The sequence below is a fragment of the Scyliorhinus torazame genome, chromosome 20, assembly GCF_047496885.1.
Source record: "Scyliorhinus torazame isolate Kashiwa2021f chromosome 20, sScyTor2.1, whole genome shotgun sequence".
Taxonomy (NCBI): domain Eukaryota; kingdom Metazoa; phylum Chordata; class Chondrichthyes; order Carcharhiniformes; family Scyliorhinidae; genus Scyliorhinus; species Scyliorhinus torazame.
The window spans coordinates 22,158,678-22,177,106 of record NC_092726.1 but is presented as its reverse complement, the minus strand read 5'-3'; the positions used below and the strand labels follow the sequence as shown (position 1 = coordinate 22,177,106).

At 50.0% G+C, this 18,429-nt stretch overlaps 1 protein-coding gene across 12 annotated transcripts in view; it reads left to right on the top strand.

The window, feature by feature from the left end:
* LOC140396947 (protein transport protein Sec24C-like) overlaps nt 1-18,429 on the top strand; it is a 44,380-nt gene that overhangs the window by 22,389 nt on the left and 3,562 nt on the right. For 7 of the 12 annotated variants that reach the window (XM_072485900.1, XM_072485903.1, XM_072485897.1 and 4 more), the window contains 7 exons: nt 1,552-1,722; nt 2,536-2,632; nt 5,074-5,219; nt 13,296-13,434; nt 15,421-15,542; nt 15,983-16,162; nt 16,819-17,004. In XM_072485900.1, coding sequence (XP_072342001.1) covers nt 1,552-1,722; nt 2,536-2,632; nt 5,074-5,219; nt 13,296-13,434; nt 15,421-15,542; nt 15,983-16,162; nt 16,819-17,004 — 1,041 coding nt within the window. The remainder of the gene's footprint in view (nt 1-1,551; nt 1,723-2,535; nt 2,633-5,073; nt 5,220-13,295; nt 13,435-15,420; nt 15,543-15,982; nt 16,163-16,818; nt 17,005-18,429) is intronic. The other 5 variants (XM_072485901.1, XM_072485905.1, XM_072485907.1 and 2 more) reach the window with 5 other exon arrangements.

The window sequence follows — 18,429 nt, the reverse complement described above, 5'->3', positions numbered from 1 at the left end:
AAATGTTCAAAGTCTCTGCTTCCACCGCCTTTCCGGGAGAGTTCGAGAGACTCACGACCCTCTTGAGATAAACGATTTCGCCCCATCTCCGTTTTCGATGGGCGACCTCTTATTTTGATACAGTGACCCCCCCTAGTTCTAGATTCTCCTGCAAGAGGAATCGACTTCTCCACATCCACCCTGTCAATACCCCTTCCGAATCTTGTAGTTTGAGGCAATCTTGGATCCTTCAAAGGGCAACCCCTTTAAAAAATGTCAGTGCTGTCGCAGAACTGGCATCGTTCCAGCCTACTTTTTTTGTGTGGGGGGGGGTCTTCAGTGGCTTCATCGTGAATTGGCCCGCAAGAGGGTGGTGGTGAGCCGCCCACTTGCACCTCTGCAGTCCGCGCGGTGTTGGAGCACCCGCGACTCTGTGTGGGAGGTCAGCAAATCGGGGATCAGGATCCCTACTAAAGTCGGGGTGGGGCTGGGGATGTGCAATGGGGCGGGGCGCGGAGAGGAAGTGAGCCGAGGTTTCACTCGGCCAAGATTGGGGGCTCACTTTGTGGAGTCTGGCCCCCGACATTGAGAGAGAGCAGAGTGCTACAATCCCGGACGAGCACCCAATTCTATCACGATCCCGGCGCAGACCCCAACAGTGGCTCGGATACTGGACAGAAACCCTAATATTTTATTTCAATTTTGTAAGACTGTGAGGAAAGGATACCTCGATCCAGGAGTGATTTCACTGACAATAGGGGTATGGTATGTTAAAACAAACTTTATTACGAGCACAGTATTAAATATTTTTCACATCACAGAAAAAAATAGCGTACTTGAAAATAGCTCAGTGCTACTCAATATAGTGAACACAATACCCCTTCACTGTTATCTTTATTCCCACTCAAACAACAACAAAAAATCTCAGCTCTTAATCCACTTTAAACACCATTAGCACGCAGGAAACCTGTTATACAGAGATGTTCTTTCAGAGAGAGAGATTCTTTGACACTGCCTTGAAGAAAAGATCTGACTCCTGTCAGAACCATGCAGAAACTCTGGCTGCGTTCCTTCAGAAATTGTTCCAACCTGTTTCCGCTCACACCCTCCTTGAACCGCCTGGAAATAAACTGCTAATCTGTCGACAGACATAGCTTTTAACTGACTCCTGCTCACCTCTTCAGTTAACCTTCAACTGAGCTTATTTTCTGCAAAATGCCTGTTATCTTGGCTCCTCCCAGGAATAACATTGTTTTACCGAGCTGAAATCTAATGAACTCCACGGGGACTCTCCCTGAATCCAAACAAAACTGCATCAGCCCCAGCTTTTTACAGTGCCTTAATTGCATCCCCTAGCTCCCAACTTTTCAAGCCAGGATTTCTTTTTAAAAACATGACCGCAGCAGTCATACACACACTAACCCACACCTTTGGCCCTTACTGCACCAAATACCCCCACAATGTAAAATATCGGAAATTCCTACAGTCAGCACAAGAGGCCGTGTGTTTTCAGATTGTTGGAATCTAATTGAGAGTTCAAGGAGATCTGAGCGAGCCCATCTGTTCTGTTAGACTCTCTTTCAGCCACAGAGCAGCTACTATCAGACGTTGGCTGAGCAGTGCGTGCAGCAAGGTTGCTGTGTGGACCTGTTCCTCTTCCCCACTCAGTATGTGGATGTGGCCTCACTGGGACTGCTGACGTTAAGGACTGGAGGAGACCTCTACTACTACAGCAACTTCAGGGTAATCAGCTTCCTCCTTAAGCAGTGGGCTTCAGCGTAATCCCGCCTGTATCGTCTGTGGCCTAGTGAAGAAGGCAAATGGTATCTTGGCCTTCATAGCGAGAGGATGAGAGTATAGGAATAGGGATGATTCACTGCAATTGTATCATTTAGCTCTTGGGGCGAAAGAGATCGAGGGATATGGGGGAAAGGCGGGATCAGGGTATTGAACGTGATGATCAGCCATGATCATAATGAATGGCGGAGCAGGCTCGAAGGGCCGAATGGCTTCCTCCTGCCTCTATTTTCTATGTGGGAAAGCTCTCCTGTATTGTCAGCTTGTCCTGAGTGAATCACATTGAACAAGAGTCAGACCAGACAAGGAGGACGTGTTAACAACCCCACTGGGGGTTTAGTTGTATCGTCACCTCTCCAATCACCTCCAACCCAATATTAGTCCAGGCCAATGGATTATTGGTCTGGTAACTTAACCACTGTCGCAGGGAGAACCAATAGCTGGGAGAATGTCTAGAATGTTCTATTGTTTGTGACCATGACCAAACCCACATTTTTAATCTCGATAACACCACAAACGAACACCTTCCGAAGGATGCGGAAGATTTGGAATAACGCGTTGGATCTGTCGGAGAAATTCACGCTCAAGTCTTGACAGGGCGGGGGGGGGGGGGGGGGGGAAACAAGATGGCGGAGCTCAAATTGGTCCCAGAAAGGATGCGAGGACTGAGCCAAGAGGGAACAAGTCTGAATTCAATAACAGCCTCCTGGGGCACAATAAATGATTGATATCATCATCATCTATCTGTCTGATCGCCAGGTTGACAGAGATGCGGAGCAGTTCCAGTTTGACTTTCAGAGGGATGTGCAGAAGGTGATAGGATTCAACGCCAAGATGAAGGTTCACACTCGGAAAGGTACGCGCCCTGATTTATCATTCACAAGAGTTGAAAACTTCCAGGTCGTCCGCCAAGTCCTTCCTTGGACCTCAGACCTGTGGAATCCAATCTCGCCCTCGCGCTACCCTCCTCGCTCAATATTCAGACACGGCCTTACCGAATTGCGAAATCTTGGCTTATTCCCATTCTCGCGTTGTCGTCACTTGTTAACGGGCTGGGCACCTTGTCCGTCCTTTCAAAAACGAGTCAGAAAGCCCAACCTTTGCCAGGTCCACTCTCTCTGACCACCACCCTCACCTCCCCTTCTTTCCCGAGGTGTGAATGACGCAAAGATAGGGGGGAAGGCAGGTGGTGATGATGACACAAAGAGTCTACAGGGGGTTATAGACAGATGAAGTGTGTGCTGGGCAAAATCTTGGCAGCTGGACTGTAATGCAGGAAAATTGTGACGTTATTCACTTTGGTAGGAAGAATAAAGAAGCTGAATATTATTGAAATGGAGAGAGAATGCAGAAAGTTGCAGCACGGGGAGATTTAGGGCATCAATCACAAAACGCCAACATGCAAGTTCAGCAGGCAACTGGGAAGGCAAATGCAATGTCGGCCTTTGTTTCAAAGGGAATGGAGTATAACAATAGTTAAGCCTTGCTAAAACTGTACAAGGCATTAGTTACACCACACCGTGAACAGTTTTGGTCCCCTGATCGAAGGAAAGATTAGACAGATTTTTACTTAGTAATGGGTTGAAGCGTTATGGCAGGATGGTGGAGTTGAGGCCAGGATAAGATCAGCCATGATAGAATGGCGGAGCAGACTCGATGGGCCAAATGGCCTCATTCTGCTCCTATGTCTTATGAAAGAGCATTGGAGGCAGTCCGGAGAAGGTTCACTCGTTTGATCCCGGGTCGGGAGGGATTTTATGAGGAGAGGTTGAGTAGGCCGGGCCTGTTCTCATTGGAGTATAGAAGACCGAGAGGCGACCTTATTGAGACAGAGAGGATTCTGGGAGGGATTGACAGGGTCGCTGCTGAGAGGCTGTTTCCCCTTGTGGGAGAGTCTAGGACCAGGGGGCAGAATCTCAGAGTAAGGGGTCGTCCATTTGAGACAGAGATGAGGAGGAATTTCTTCTCTCAGAGGGGAGTGGAATTCTTTACCGCAGAGAGCTGTAGTGACACAAAAGAACAAAAGGGATCATGGCGTCCGTGCTCGGTGGCCCATGCTCAACTCAATCAGAATGTTGTCATTCCAAACCGCTTGTCTTCTGCGCTCCAAACTTCTCTTGAAAACTGACTCACGAGGGGAGGGGTGGGTTTCAGTTCAACCCGCTCCCCCCCCCTCACATCAGGAATAACCCTGTCCCATCCCTCCTCCAGGGCTGGCTGGAGAAGCCACCATTCAAAATTGGTCCTGCACTTCCTCGCTACTCAATAATAACCTTTATTAGTGTCACAAGTAGGCTTACATTAACGCTGCAATGAAGTTACTGTGAAACGCCCCTAGTCGCCACACTCTGGCGCCTGTTCGGGTAGACAAGAGGGGGAATTCAGAATGCCCAATTCACCCAACGAGCACGTCTTTCGGGACTTGTGGGAGGAAACCGGAGCACCCGGAGGAAACCCACGCAGACACGGGGAGGACGTGCAGACTCCGCACAGACTGCGACCCAAGCCGGGAATCGAACCAGGGACCATGGCGCGGTGAAGCAGCAGTGCTAACCACTGTGCTACCGTGCCTCCCAAACTCGTTTCATTGTAAAACAGCAAGGGACTTCCAGCCGACCAGATTGTGACTAATTCTCCTGGGAGAGCTCCTGTGTTAATAGTATCCCAACAGATCAGAGTTCACAGCACTAATATCTGACTTTTATCACCACTGCCCGTATTTATCGGGCCAGAGCAACACAAGACGAGACCATTCAGCCCATCGAGGTCCTGAGCTTGCATTCCTATCAGTATTTAATGCCTTCTCTGTTGTCAATGTTCAAATATTATTTTTTACCTCTGAGACTTGAACGACAAACATTTCGCCTGAAGCTGCATCCGACTGGAGACCCACGTTCCAATATTTAAAAATCACGGGAAATCCAACAGGAATTCCGATTTTAGCCTCCCCACTTCATCGCCAATCAGCAGGCCCTACGTCCACAGTTATCTAGGCCTTGACACAACAAAGCTGCGGGAGGTCGCAAGTTCAATTCTGCTAGGCCGACGTTCCCCTGTCCCTACATTTGGCTCTCAGCTCAGTTTTCACTGGGGTTTGGGCCTGTGCAGACAGCATGGCCCCCCGTCGCCCGGCGCTCTCCCTCTCCAGTCGCCAACTGATCAACTTTGGCCGCACTTGTTTGATCACACTGGGCAAAAGCGTTTGGCTGTCAGTCGGTCCTCCCATACCCACCCCGGGGATCGTATTTCGGAGGTCTGGGCAGGCCCCTTCTGAATCTTACTTTCGTCTGGCTCCAGGCATCAGAGTGGCCAATTATTTGGGCTCCTTGCACATGGAGAACACGAGTGAGGTGAAACTGGCTGCGGTCGACAGCGACAAGGCCGTGGTGGTGGAGTTCAAACACGACGGCAAACTGAGCGAGGAGGTTGGCGTCCACATACAGGTCAGAAAAGCAAGGCAAACTTTCAACTTTGCCCTATCCCTTCGACCAGCTCATCATTCTCCTGTGTCCCCAAGAGCGCTTACACCTCAACAGTGCAACATAGAGTGCACGATGAGCATTAGCACAGAGTGGAAACTTTGGTGACGGGGGGGGGTGGGGGAAGTGTGAATCCAGACGAGTGTGAATCCAGACGAGTGTGAATCCAGACGAGTGTGAATTTAGACGAGCGTGAATTTAGACGAGCGTGAATTTCGACGAGCGTGAATTTCGACGAGCGTGAATTTCGACGAGCGTGAATTTCGACGAGCGTGAATTTCGACGAGCGTGAATTTCGACGAGCGTGAATTTCGACGAGCGTGAATTTCGACGAGCGTGAATTTCGACGAGCGTGAATTTCGACGAGCGTGAATTTCGACGAGCGTGAATTTCGACGAGCGTGAATTTCGACGAGCGTGAATTTCGACGAGCGTGAATTTCGACGCGCGTGAATTTCGACGCGCGTGAATTTCGACGCGCGTGAATTTCGACGAGCGTGAATTTCGACGAGCGTGAATTTCGACGAGCGTGAATTTCGACGAGCGTGAATTTCGACGAGCGTGAAATTCGACGAGCGTGAATTTCGACGAGCGTGAATTTCGACGAGCGTGAATTTCGACGAGCGTGAATTTCGACGAGCGTGAATTTCGACGAGCGTGAATTTCGACGAGCGTGAATTTCGACGAGCGTGAATTTCGACGAGCGTGAATTTCGACGAGCGTGAATTTCGACGAGCGTGAATTTCGACGAGCGTGAATTTCGACGAGCGTGAATTTAGACGAGCGTGAATTTAGACGAGCGTGAATCCCGGGGAGCGTGAATCCCGGGGAGCGTGAATCCCGGGGAGTGTAAATCCCGGGGAGTGTGAATCCCGGGGAGTGTGAATCCCAGGGAGTGTGAATCTACGGGAGTGTGAATCTACGGGAGTGTGAATCCCAGGGAGTGTGAATCTACGGGAGTGTGAATTTAGGAGTGTGTGAATTTATACGAGTGTGAATCTAGGGGAGCGTGAATCTGTGGGAGTGTGAATTTGACAAGTGTGAATTTAGACGAGTGTGAATCTAGACGAGTGTGAATCTAGACGAGTGTGAATCCAGGGGAGTTGAATCGAGGTGAGTGTGAATTTAGACGAGTGTGAATTTCGACGAGCGTGAATCGAGGGGAGCGTGAATTTAAACGAGCGTGAATTTAGACGAACGTGAATTTAGAAGAGCGCGAATTTAGACGAGCGTGAATTTAGACGAGCGTGAATTTAGACGAGCGTGAATTTAGTAGAGCGTGAATTTAGACGAGCGTGAATTTAGACGAGCGTGAATTTAGACGAGCGTGAATTTAGACGAGTGTGAATCCAGAGGAGTGTGAATCCAGACGAGTGTGAATCCAGACGAGTGTGAATGTAGGGGAGTGTAAATTTAGACGAGTGTGAATCGAGGGGAGTGTGAATCTAGACGAGTGTGAATCTAGACGAGTGTGAATCTAGACGAGTGTGAATCTAGACGAGTGTGAATCCAGGGGAGCGTGAATCCAGGGGAGCGTGAATCCAGGGGAGCGTGAATCCAGGGGAGCGTGAATCCAGGGGAGCGTGAATCCAGGGGAGTGTGAATCCAGGGGAGCGTGAAGTTAGCCGAGTGTGAATTTAGACGAGTGTGAATCCAGGGGAGCGTGAAATTAGACGAGTGTGAATTTAGACGAGTGTGAATTTAGACGAGTGTGAATTTAGACGAGTGTGAATTTAGACGAGTGTGAATTTTGACGAGTTTGAATTTTGACGAGTTTGAATTTTGACGAGTGTGAATTTTGACGAGTGTGAATTTTGACGAGTGTGAATTTTGACGAGTGTGAATTTTGACGAGTGTGAATTTTGACGAGTGTGAATTTTGACGAGTGTGAATCCCGGGGAGTGTGAATCCCGGGGAGTGTGAATCCCGGGGAGTGTGAATCCCGGGGAGTGTGAATTTAGGAGTGTGTGAATTGAGATGAGTGTGAACCTAGGGGAGCGTGAATCTGTGGGAGTATGAATTTGACAAGTGTGAATTTAGACGACTGTTAATTTAGACCAGTGTGAATTTAGACCAGTGTGAATTTAGACCAGTGTGAATTTAGACGAGTGTGAATTTAGACGAGTGTGAATTTAGACGAGTGTGAATTTAGACAAGTGTGAATTTAGATGAGTGAATCTAGGTGAGTGTGAATTTCGACGAGCATGAATCGAGGGGAGCGTGAATCGAGGGGAGCGAGAATTTAGACGAGCGTGAATTAAGACGAGCGTGAATTTAGACGAGCGTGAATTTAGACGAGCGTGAATTTAGACGAGTGTGAATCCAGGTGAGTGTCAATCGAGGAGAGCGTGAATCCAGGGGAGCGTGAATCCAGGGGAGCGTGAATCCAGGGGAGCGTGAATCCAGGGGAGCGGGAATCTAGACGAGTGTGAATCTAGACGAGTGTGAATTTAGACGAGTGTGAATTTAGACGAGTGTGAATTTAGACGAGTGTGAATTTAGACGAGTGTGAATTTAGACGAGTGTGAATCCCGGGGAGTGTGAATCTAGGGGAGTGTGAATCCAGGGGAGTATGAATCCAGGGGAGTGTGAATCCAGGGGAGTGTGAATCCAGGGGAGTGTGAATCCAGGAGTGTGTGAATTTAGACCACTGTGAATCTAGGGGAGCGTGAATCTGTGGGAGTGTGAATTTGACAAGTGTTAATTTAGACGAGTGTGAATTTAGACCAGTGTGAATCTAGGGGAGTGTGAATCTAGATGAGTGTGAATCTAGACGAGTGTTAATCTAGACGAGTGTTAATCTAGACGGGTGTGAATCCAGGGGAGTTGAATCGAGGTGAGTGTGAATTTAGACGAGTGAATCTAGGTGAGTGTGAATTTCGACAAGCTTGAATCGAGGGGAGCGTGAATCGAGGTGAGTGTGAATTTAGACGAGTGTGAATTTAGACGAGTGTGAATTTAGACGAGTGTGAATTTAGACGAGTGTGAATTTAGACGAGTGTGAATCCAGGGGAGCGTGAATCCAGGGGAGCGTGAATCCAGGGGAGCGTGAATCCAGGGGAGCGTGAATTTAGACGAGTGTGAATTTAGACGAGTGTGAATTTAGACGAGTGTGAATTTAGACGAGCGTGAATTTCGACGAGCGTGAATTTCGACGAGCGTGAATTTCGACGAGCGTGAATTTCGACGAGCGTGAATTTAGACGAGCGTGAATCCCGGGGAGCGTGAATCCCGGGGAGCGTGAATCCCGGGGAGTGTAAATCCCGGGGAGTGTGAATCCCGGGGAGTGTGAATCCCAGGGAGTGTGAATCTACGGGAGTGTGAATCTACGGGAGTGTGAATCCCAGGGAGTGTGAATCTACGGGAGTGTGAATTTAGGAGTGTGTGAATTTATACGAGTGTGAATCTAGGGGAGCGTGAATCTGTGGGAGTGTGAATTTGACAAGTGTGAATTTAGACGAGTGTGAATCTAGACGAGTGTGAATCTAGACGAGTGTGAATCCAGGGGAGTTGAATCGAGGTGAGTGTGAATTTAGACGAGTGTGAATTTCGACGAGCGTGAATCGAGGGGAGCGTGAATTTAAACGAGCGTGAATTTAGACGAACGTGAATTTAGAAGAGCGCGAATTTAGACGAGCGTGAATTTAGACGAGCGTGAATTTAGACGAGCGTGAATTTAGTAGAGCGTGAATTTAGACGAGCGTGAATTTAGACGAGCGTGAATTTAGACGAGCGTGAATTTAGACGAGTGTGAATCCAGACGAGTGTGAATCCAGACGAGTGTGAATCCAGACGAGTGTGAATCGAGGGGAGTGTGAATCTAGACGAGTGTGAATCTAGACGAGTGTGAATCTAGACGAGTGTGAATCTAGACGAGTGTGAATCTAGACGAGTGTGAATCCAGGGGAGCGTGAATCCAGGGGAGCGTGAATCCAGGGGAGCGTGAATCCAGGGGAGCGTGAATCCAGGGGAGCGTGAATCCAGGGGAGTGTGAATCCAGGGGAGCGTGAAGTTAGCCGAGTGTGAATTTAGACGAGTGTGAATCCAGGGGAGCGTGAAATTAGACGAGTGTGAATTTAGACGAGTGTGAATTTAGACGAGTGTGAATTTAGACGAGTGTGAATTTAGACGAGTGTGAATTTAGACGAGTGTGAATTTTGACGAGTTTGAATTTTGACGAGTTTGAATTTTGACGAGTGTGAATTTTGACGAGTGTGAATTTTGACGAGTGTGAATTTTGACGAGTGTGAATTTTGACGAGTGTGAATTTTGACGAGTGTGAATCCCGGGGAGTGTGAATCCCGGGGAGTGTGAATCCCGGGGAGTGTGAATCCCGGGGAGTGTGAATTTAGGAGTGTGTGAATTGAGATGAGTGTGAACCTAGGGGAGCGTGAATCTGTGGGAGTATGAATTTGACAAGTGTGAATTTAGACGACTGTTAATTTAGACCAGTGTGAATTTAGACCAGTGTGAATTTAGACCAGTGTGAATCTAGACGAGTGTGAATTTAGACGAGTGTGAATTTAGACGAGTGTGAATTTAGACGAGTGTGAATTTAGACAAGTGTGAATTTAGATGAGTGAATCTAGGTGAGTGTGAATTTCGACGAGCATGAATCGAGGGGAGCGTGAATCGAGGGGAGCGAGAATTTAGACGAGCGTGAATTAAGACGAGCGTGAATTTAGACGAGCGTGAATTTAGACGAGCGTGAATTTAGACGAGTGTGAATCCAGGTGAGTGTCAATCGAGGAGAGCGTGAATCCAGGGGAGCGTGAATCCAGGGGAGCGTGAATCCAGGGGAGCGTGAATCCAGGGGAGCGTGAATCCAGGGGAGCGGGAATCTAGACGAGTGTGAATCTAGACGAGTGTGAATTTAGACGAGTGTGAATTTAGACGAGTGTGAATTTAGACGAGTGTGAATTTAGACGAGTGTGAATTTAGACGAGTGTGAATCCCGGGGAGTGTGAATCTAGGGGAGTGTGAATCCAGGGGAGTATGAATCCAGGGGAGTGTGAATCCAGGGGAGTGTGAATCCAGGGGAGTGTGAATCCAGGAGTGTGTGAATTTAGACCACTGTGAATCTAGGGGAGCGTGAATCTGTGGGAGTGTGAATTTGACAAGTGTTAATTTAGACGAGTGTGAATTTAGACCAGTGTGAATCTAGGGGAGTGTGAATCTAGATGAGTGTGAATCTAGACGAGTGTTAATCTAGACGAGTGTTAATCTAGACGAGTGTTAATCTAGACGGGTGTGAATCCAGGGGAGTTGAATCGAGGCGAGTGTGAATTTAGACGAGTGAATCTAGGTGAGTGTGAATTTCGACAAGCTTGAATCGAGGGGAGCGTGAATCGAGGTGAGTGTGAATTTAGACGAGTGTGAATTTAGACGAGTGTGAATTTAGACGAGTGTGAATTTAGACGAGTGTGAATCCAGGGGAGCGTGAATCCAGGGGAGCGTGAATCCAGGGGAGCGTGAATCCAGGGGAGCGTGAATCCAGGGGAGCGTGAATTTAGACGAGTGTGAATTTAGACGAGTGTGAATTTAGACGAGTGTGAATTTAGACGAGTGTGAATTTAGACGAGTGTGAATCCGGGGGAGCGTGAATCCGGGGGAGCGTGAATCCGGGGGAGCGTGAATCCGGGGGAGCGTGAATCCGGGGGAGCGTGAATCCGGGGGAGCGTGAATCCGGGGGAGTGTGAATCCGGGGGAGCGTGAATCCGGGGGAGCGTGAATCCGGGGAGCGTGAATCCGGGGGAGCGTGAATTTAGACGAGTGTGAATTTAGACGAGTGTGAATTTAGACGAGTGTGAATTTTGACGAGTGTGAATTTTGACGAGTGTGAATTTAGACGAGTGTGAATTTTGACGAGTGTGAATTTTGACGAGTGTGAATCCCGGGGAGCGTGAATCCGGGGAGCGTGAATCCGGGGAGCGTGAATCCAGGGGAGCGTGAATTTAGACGAGTGTGAATTTAGACGAGTGTGAATTTAGACGAGTGTGAATTTTGACGAGTGTGAATTTAGACGAGTGTGAATTTTGACGAGTGTGAATTTTGACGAGTGTGAATCCCGGGGAGTGTGAATCCCGGGGAGTGTGAATCCCGGGGAGTGTGAATCTACGGGAGTGTGAATCTAGGGGAGTGTGAATCGAGGGGAGTGTGAATCGAGGGGAGTGTGAATCGAGGGGAGTGTGAATCTAGGGGAGTGTGAATCGAGGGGAGTGTGAATCGAGGGGAGTGTGAATCTAGGGGAGTGTGAATCTAGGGGAGTGTGAATTTAGACGAGTGTGAATTTAGATCAGTGTGAATCTAGACGAGTGTGAATATCGACGAGTGTGAATTTAGACGAGTGAATCTAGGTGAGGGTGAATTTCGACGAGCATGAATCGAGGGGAGCGTGAATTTAAACGAGCGTGAATTTAGACGAGCGCGAATCTAGACGAGCGCGAATCTAGACGAGCGCGAATCTACACGAGCGCGAATCTAGACGAGCGCGAATCTAGACGAGCGCGAATCTAGACGAGCGCGAATCTAGACGAGCGCGAATCTAGACGAGCGCGAATCTAGACGAGCGCGAATCTAGACGAGCGCGAATCTCGACGAACGCGAATCTCGACGAGCGCGAATCTAGACGAGCGCGAATCTAGACGAGCGCGAATCTAGACGAGCGCGAATCTAGACGTTTGAATTTAGACGAGCGCGAATCTAGACGAGTGTGAATTTAGACGAGCGCGAATCTAGACGAGTGTGAATTTAGACGAGCATGAATCTAGACGAGTGCGAATTTAGACGAGCGCGAATCAAGACAAGTGCGAATTTAGACGAGCGCGAATGTAGACGAGCGCGAATCGAGAAGAGTGTGAATTTAGACGAGAATCTAGACGAGCGCGAATCTAGACGAGCGTGAATTTAGACGAGCGTGAATATAGATGAGCGTGAATTTAGCGCGAATCTAGACGAGCGCGAATCAAGGCGAGCGTGAATTTAGACGAGCGTGAATCTAGAAGAGCGTGAATTTAGACGAGCGTGAATTTAGACGAGCGTGAATCTAGAAGAGCGTGAATTTAGCCGAGCGTGAATCTAGACGAGCCTGAATCTAGACGAGCGCGAATATAGACGAGTGCGAATCTAGACGAGCGTGAATCTAGACGAGCGCGAATCCAGACGAGCGCGAATCTAGACGAGCGTGAATTTAGACGAGCCTGAATATAGACGAGCGCGAATCTAGACGAGCGTGAATCTAGACGAGCGTGAATTTAGACGAGCATGAATTTAGACGAGCGTGAATTTAGACCAGCGTGAATCCAGGGGAATGTGAATCCAGGTGAGTGTGAATCTAGGTTAGTGTGAATTTCAGCGGGGGGGAATTTTGAGAGGGAGTTGTGTTGATCTACCTTGCTCTATCGGTTGGCTTTGATGTGCATTATTGATCAAAGAAGAAAGTGTCTTGTAAACCAACAAAACACTAACTGGATTCACCACTTATCCCCAAGAAACAAACAGTTGATTGACCACACACATAAACTACACTCACAATACTCATTACATTCATCTACATTTAACTCACTAACAGACTAATCTACTCTCTTGCTGTCTATCCCGTCTTCCGAGCTCAGCTCCTGCTCCGCCCACCTACTCCAACCTTCTGTCCCACAAGTCTCAGGGTCATCCCTTATATACTTCTGGGATTCGCTCCCTCTAGTGGCTATCCGTATACATTTCATTAACCCTTCTCTTAACTTCATGTATTATAATTCCACAGGAATTCTGTGTGTACGCATTTGGTGCTAACAAGGAGTGAAGGAAATGCTGCTTTAAGTCAGTTAGTTTGGTCGAAAACAATTAAATGATTCATTTGAATAAAACTGTATGACAGGAATATCTAAAACGATGTTTGATTGAGATGGCAATAGGTGGTGTTTATGGACAGCATTATGGAGTAAAGATGCTGACTGCATGTCCTCTGGAAGGTTCAGGATTTGATTGTTCCTCAGGCCCCTCTTTCCTTTCCACTCAGTTGATTTTCGCTGCTCCTTGCCTCTAGTTTGAGCTGTTGTACCACACGGTCAGTGGACATCGCAGACTCCGGGTCCACAACACCAGTCTGAACTGCTCCAGCAAGCTGATCGAGACCTTCAGGAGCTCGCAGGCTGAAACACTGTTGAACTACTTTGCCAAGACTGGTGAGTGGGGTTAATGACTGGGACGGTGTTGGGGGGGGGGGGGCAGGGGAGAGGGGGGGTCTGAGGTTCACGGAGAGCAGCCTAACTGTGTTAAAGTCAAAACGCTACGTGGCTGCACAATTTGAAGTGAAGATCAAAAACGTACACTCATGGACAAAGACCCTAGATAGCTTCTTGTCTGAGGCGTACGGACTTAGAACAAAGAACATTACAGCGCAGTACGGGCCCTTCGGCCCTCGATGTTGCCCCGACCTGTGAAACCACTCTAAAGCCCATCTACACTATTCCCTTATCGTCCATATGTCTATCCAATGACCATTTGAATGCCCTTAGTGTTGGCGAGTCCACTACTGTTGCAGGCAGGGCATTCCATGCCCTTACTACTCTCTGAGTAAAGAACCTACCCCTGACATCTGTCTTATATCTATCTCAAAGAGTCAAGATTTGATCGCAATGGGGGCAGGGCGGCGCAGTGGTTAGCACCGCTGCCTCACAGCGCCAGGGACCCGGGTTCAATCCCGGCCTTGGGCGATTGTCCGTGCGGAGTCTGCACGTTCTCCCCCGTGTTTGCGTAAATTTCCTCCGGGTGCTCCGGTTTCCTCCCACAGAAAAAGACGTGCAGGTTCAGTGGATGGGCCGTGCTAAATTGCCCCTTTGTGTCCAAAAAGGGTGGGTGGGGAAAGGGCGGATGGGACATGGGCTTGGGTGGGGTGCTCATTGAGAGGGTCGGTGCAGGCTCGATGGGCCCAGTGCCCTCCTACTGCACTGGAGGGATTCTAATAATAATAATAATCATCTTTATTAGTGTCACAAATAGACTTACATTAGCACTGCAATGAAGTTACTGTGAAAAGCCCCTAGTCGCCACAATGTGGCGCCTGTTCGGGTACACAGAGGGAGAATTCAGAATGTCCAATTCACCCAACAAGCACGTCTCTCGGGACTTGTGGGAGGAAACCGGAGGAAACCCACGCACACACGGGGAGGATGTGCAGACTCCGCACAGACAGTGACCCAAGCCGGGAATCGAACCTGGGACCCTGGAGCTGTGAAGCAACAGTGCTAGCCACTGTGCTACCCTGCTGCGTATGACTCGGGTGCCCACATCTGGACGTCATTAAGTGACCTGCAAGGGCAGGGACAGGTGGAAGAGTCAGTGAGTGAGTGATGAGGGGTTTGAGCTGGGCTCTATCGAGAGTAATGAGGTGGGAATAGAGTGGTTCCCCTCCCCCAACGAGAGTCAGCAACTTGCAGGAGAGAGAGAAGGAGCGAGAGAGAAAGACTCCACATTAATTTCTCTCTCCTTCATGGACGAAGCCTTCACGAGTCAGCCTCTCTGAGCGAGTGCTGAGGGAAGGGTCGACAGCAGCCCCCGGTAATGCTTCATCTGTGAGCAGTTTAGGCCCAAGGATATCTTTGACGTGGAGGAACTGCAGGGTAGATTTATCAGCAGTGTGACCCAGATTCCAAGGATTCTGAGGCGGGATTCCACGCATCAGGGCTGTTGTCCCTGGAATTTCGAAGGCCAAAGGGGGCGAGTAGATCCAAGCGTTCACCACTTGAAAGGGAACGGAGATGGTGGGGCAGAAACTGCGCTGGGCCGCTGTGCAGGAACGGGATGGGGGACTGGACGGGGGTTGGGGGGGGGGGGGGAGGAAGGTCAGGGGTCACCCTGCAATGCTTTCCCCTCTTGCCAATGGAACAGCAAAAAAAAACCAAAAAAAAGATGGCCGCCTGGGAATGTCGCCAACGCTTTAGGACCACCCTGGAAATTGAAGCTGACTTTCAACCGTGAGCAACGCGGGAGAAACGGCGCGTGATGTTTTCACATTTTCTCCAAAATTTATTCGTTGAAAAAATCTTCGGAATGGGATTTAAAAGGCTGGGCAAGGTGGGCATGGGAGTGATGAAATTCCGAGGGGTGTGCCGAACCCGTCCTGGGCCGGTTTGTCCTCACCTGGAATCTTCTGTCTTCTTCATTGGCAGCGTATCGCGCTGTGCTCGGCCAAGGCGCAAAGAGGGTGCAAGACCAGCTGGTGACCCACCTGACCCGGATGTTAGCCTCTTACCGAAAGCACTGTGCCCATTCCGCGCCCAGCAGGGGCCAGGTGAGACCCAGAAATCTTCCTCCCGTGGAAAGGCAAACGGTGGGGCAGCCAGCGGCTGGGCCTGAACGTCTGTCGTGTGCGTCTGAATTCACCCTGGTTCCTGCTGTCCGAACTGTGGACCTTGTTCAAGGGGACCTGCTTCTGGAACATTCTGTCACCCCTTCTCCCGCCCCCCCCCCCCCCCCACCCCACCCCACGCGCCCGGGATGCAATTCACACCCAGGGGGCGAGGCAGTAACCCTCGGAGAGGGGGAGGGAGTCACAAGTTGGTGTGGCGCCGCAGTGTGATGGGACCAGCCTGAGGCCTGTTGCTAGGGGACAGGTTGGGGCTGGTCTTCGCCCCCTAACACCAGCGACGCTGACTCTCGAGGTGACCATTTAAGTCGCGCAAGCTTAGTTTTCTAAGGAGAGGGCTAATTCTAACCCTTTGTCGCCAACAGCTGGTCATGCCACAGTTCCTGAAAGTCTTACCCCTCTACTTGAACTGTCTGAGAAAGAGCAAGGTCCTGCTGCCGGGGCCTGGCGTCTCCATCGACGACCGGGCCTACCTCAGGCAGCTCGTCATGTCGATGGGCATCGCGGAAACCAACGTCTTGTTCTACCCCCGCCTTCTACCCATCGTGAGTATGACGGAAAGGCGTTGGCAACAGTTCCCTCCCCCATGGAATTGGGAGCCATTCGGAGAGGATTCCCGTGGAGGGCCTCGAGCAGAGAGAGAGTTTTTGGTGGAGCGCGTGCGGGTTGTAGGCAGGCAGGTTCGGGGGCAGGCTCGACGACGATGAGGACCCAAAGGGGCCTCTCGCCATGAAGAAGAGGAACAGGGGGAAGGTTCAGCACAGTGGGCGAAACAGCTGGCCTGTAATGCAGAACAAGGCCAGCAGCGCGGGTTCAATTCCCGTACCGGCCTCCCCGAACAGGCGCCGGAATGTGGCGACTAGGGGCTTTTCACAGTAACTTCATTTGAAGCCTACTTGTGACAATAAGCGATTATTATTAGTATTGGATAAATGAAGGGGAAACGTCGCCTGATATTTAAGGGGGCCCTGATTGTTGGGGGGGGGGGCGGTCTTGGTAATCGGAATGAAGGGTAAAACTATGCTTCTCGTAGCAATCGAACAAGTTTACAGACGTTGACAGAATTACACCGAGGTTACTCTTGCGAGGAACGAAGGTGGCCCGAAGACCTTGGGAGATGAGGGGGAGGGGGTGGGTGAGGAGGTGGTGAATCTCGAGCAGCTGATTAACCCTTTGCTGCCCGCCCCTCCTCTGCCTCCAGCAGGGGTTGAACGGGGACCAGGGGCTGAGAGAGGTGCGCTGCACAGCCCGGAGACTGGCGCCCGAGGGATTCTACCTCCTGGAGGACGGACTGAGCCTTTTCCTCTGGATTGGGATGTCGGTACCAGCCGAGTGGATTCAGAATGTCTTCGGGGCGCCCTCTTTCAATGCCGTGGATTGTGGAGCGGTGAGTCATCTCCGCGCGAGACGGGATTCAAGGTTTTTTATTTTTTTTTAATTTAGAGCACCCAATTCATTTTCCCAATTAAGGGGCAATTTAGCACGGCCAATCCGCCTCCCCTGCACATCTTTGGGTTGTGGGGGTGAAACCCACACAGACACGGGGAGAATGTGCAAACTCCACACGGACAGTGACCCAGGGCCAGGATTGAACGCGGGTCCTCGGTGCCGTGAGGCAGCAGTGCTAACCCACCGTGTCGGCCTGGGGTTCATGAGGGAAGACAACTCTCCAGTCATCTCCGAATTCCATAGGATCCCTATAGTGCAGAAGGAGGCCATTCGGCCCATCGAGTCTTCACCGATCCTCTGAAAGAGCACCGCGCCTAGGCCCACTCCCCCGCCCCATCCCCGTAACCCCACCCCAGTGGCACATCCCTGGACACTAGGGGGCAATGTCGCGTGGCCAATCCACCTAACCTGCACGTCTTGGGACTGTGGGAGGAAACCGGAGCACCCGGAGGAAACCCACGCGCACATGGGGAGAACGTGCGGATTCCGCACAGACAGTGACCCCAGCCGGGAATCGAACCCGGGACCCTGGAGTGTGAAGCAGCAGTGCTAACCACTGTGCCATCCAAACTCAAAGCAGTGCACGCGGTCTGATCAATTTGGGCCTGTCCTCACCTTTTGCACGAGGGGACGAGGGAGAAACCGGTCCGGGCACTGGAGGGAATTCAGAGAATCGGTGTTCATCGGAAGAGCAGGCACTGCCCAATACCCTCGGAGGAGAAACCACTCTGGCCCTCCCTCACCTACCGAGTTAGATCCAATCGGCCTGCTTGACCACACCCGGCCTGTCAACCCCAATAACTCTCATCGCCGAGTCGGCAATTAAAATGCTTCAAATTGGGAATATAGTGTCATGTGGGAGTACCTTTAAGACATGGATGTTTAAGCAATGTACCTTTAAGAAAACAGTGATGTCAGAGAGTGGGTGGGGCTGAGGACAGGTCAGCCATTTTGCAGTTTAGTTTTGCAGTTTGAAAAGAGCTTGGGAGTGTCTGTGTTTTGCAGTGAGCTGGATCTCTGCCATAAAAGACCATCTCTGGACCATTAGGGTGATTTAAACTCATAATAGTAAAGCCTTTAACCTGATGTGATTCTGTTTAAAGGTGTTAAGTCTCTTGGAAGTTTGAAGGAACATTTTGAGGAACTATTTACTGTTGCAATATTTTCTGAGTTATCTTTGAAGGAAGGGGTGTGAAGAGATCCAATGTTTATTTAAGATGTTAAGTTGAGTTCATGGAATAAACATTGTTTTGTGTTTAAAAACCCACGTGTCCATAATTGTAATCCCACACCTGGGGAACAAGCCGTGTGCTCGGAAAAGCAACAAATACATTAAAGGGAGAGGTTGGTTGAACTCCATGAT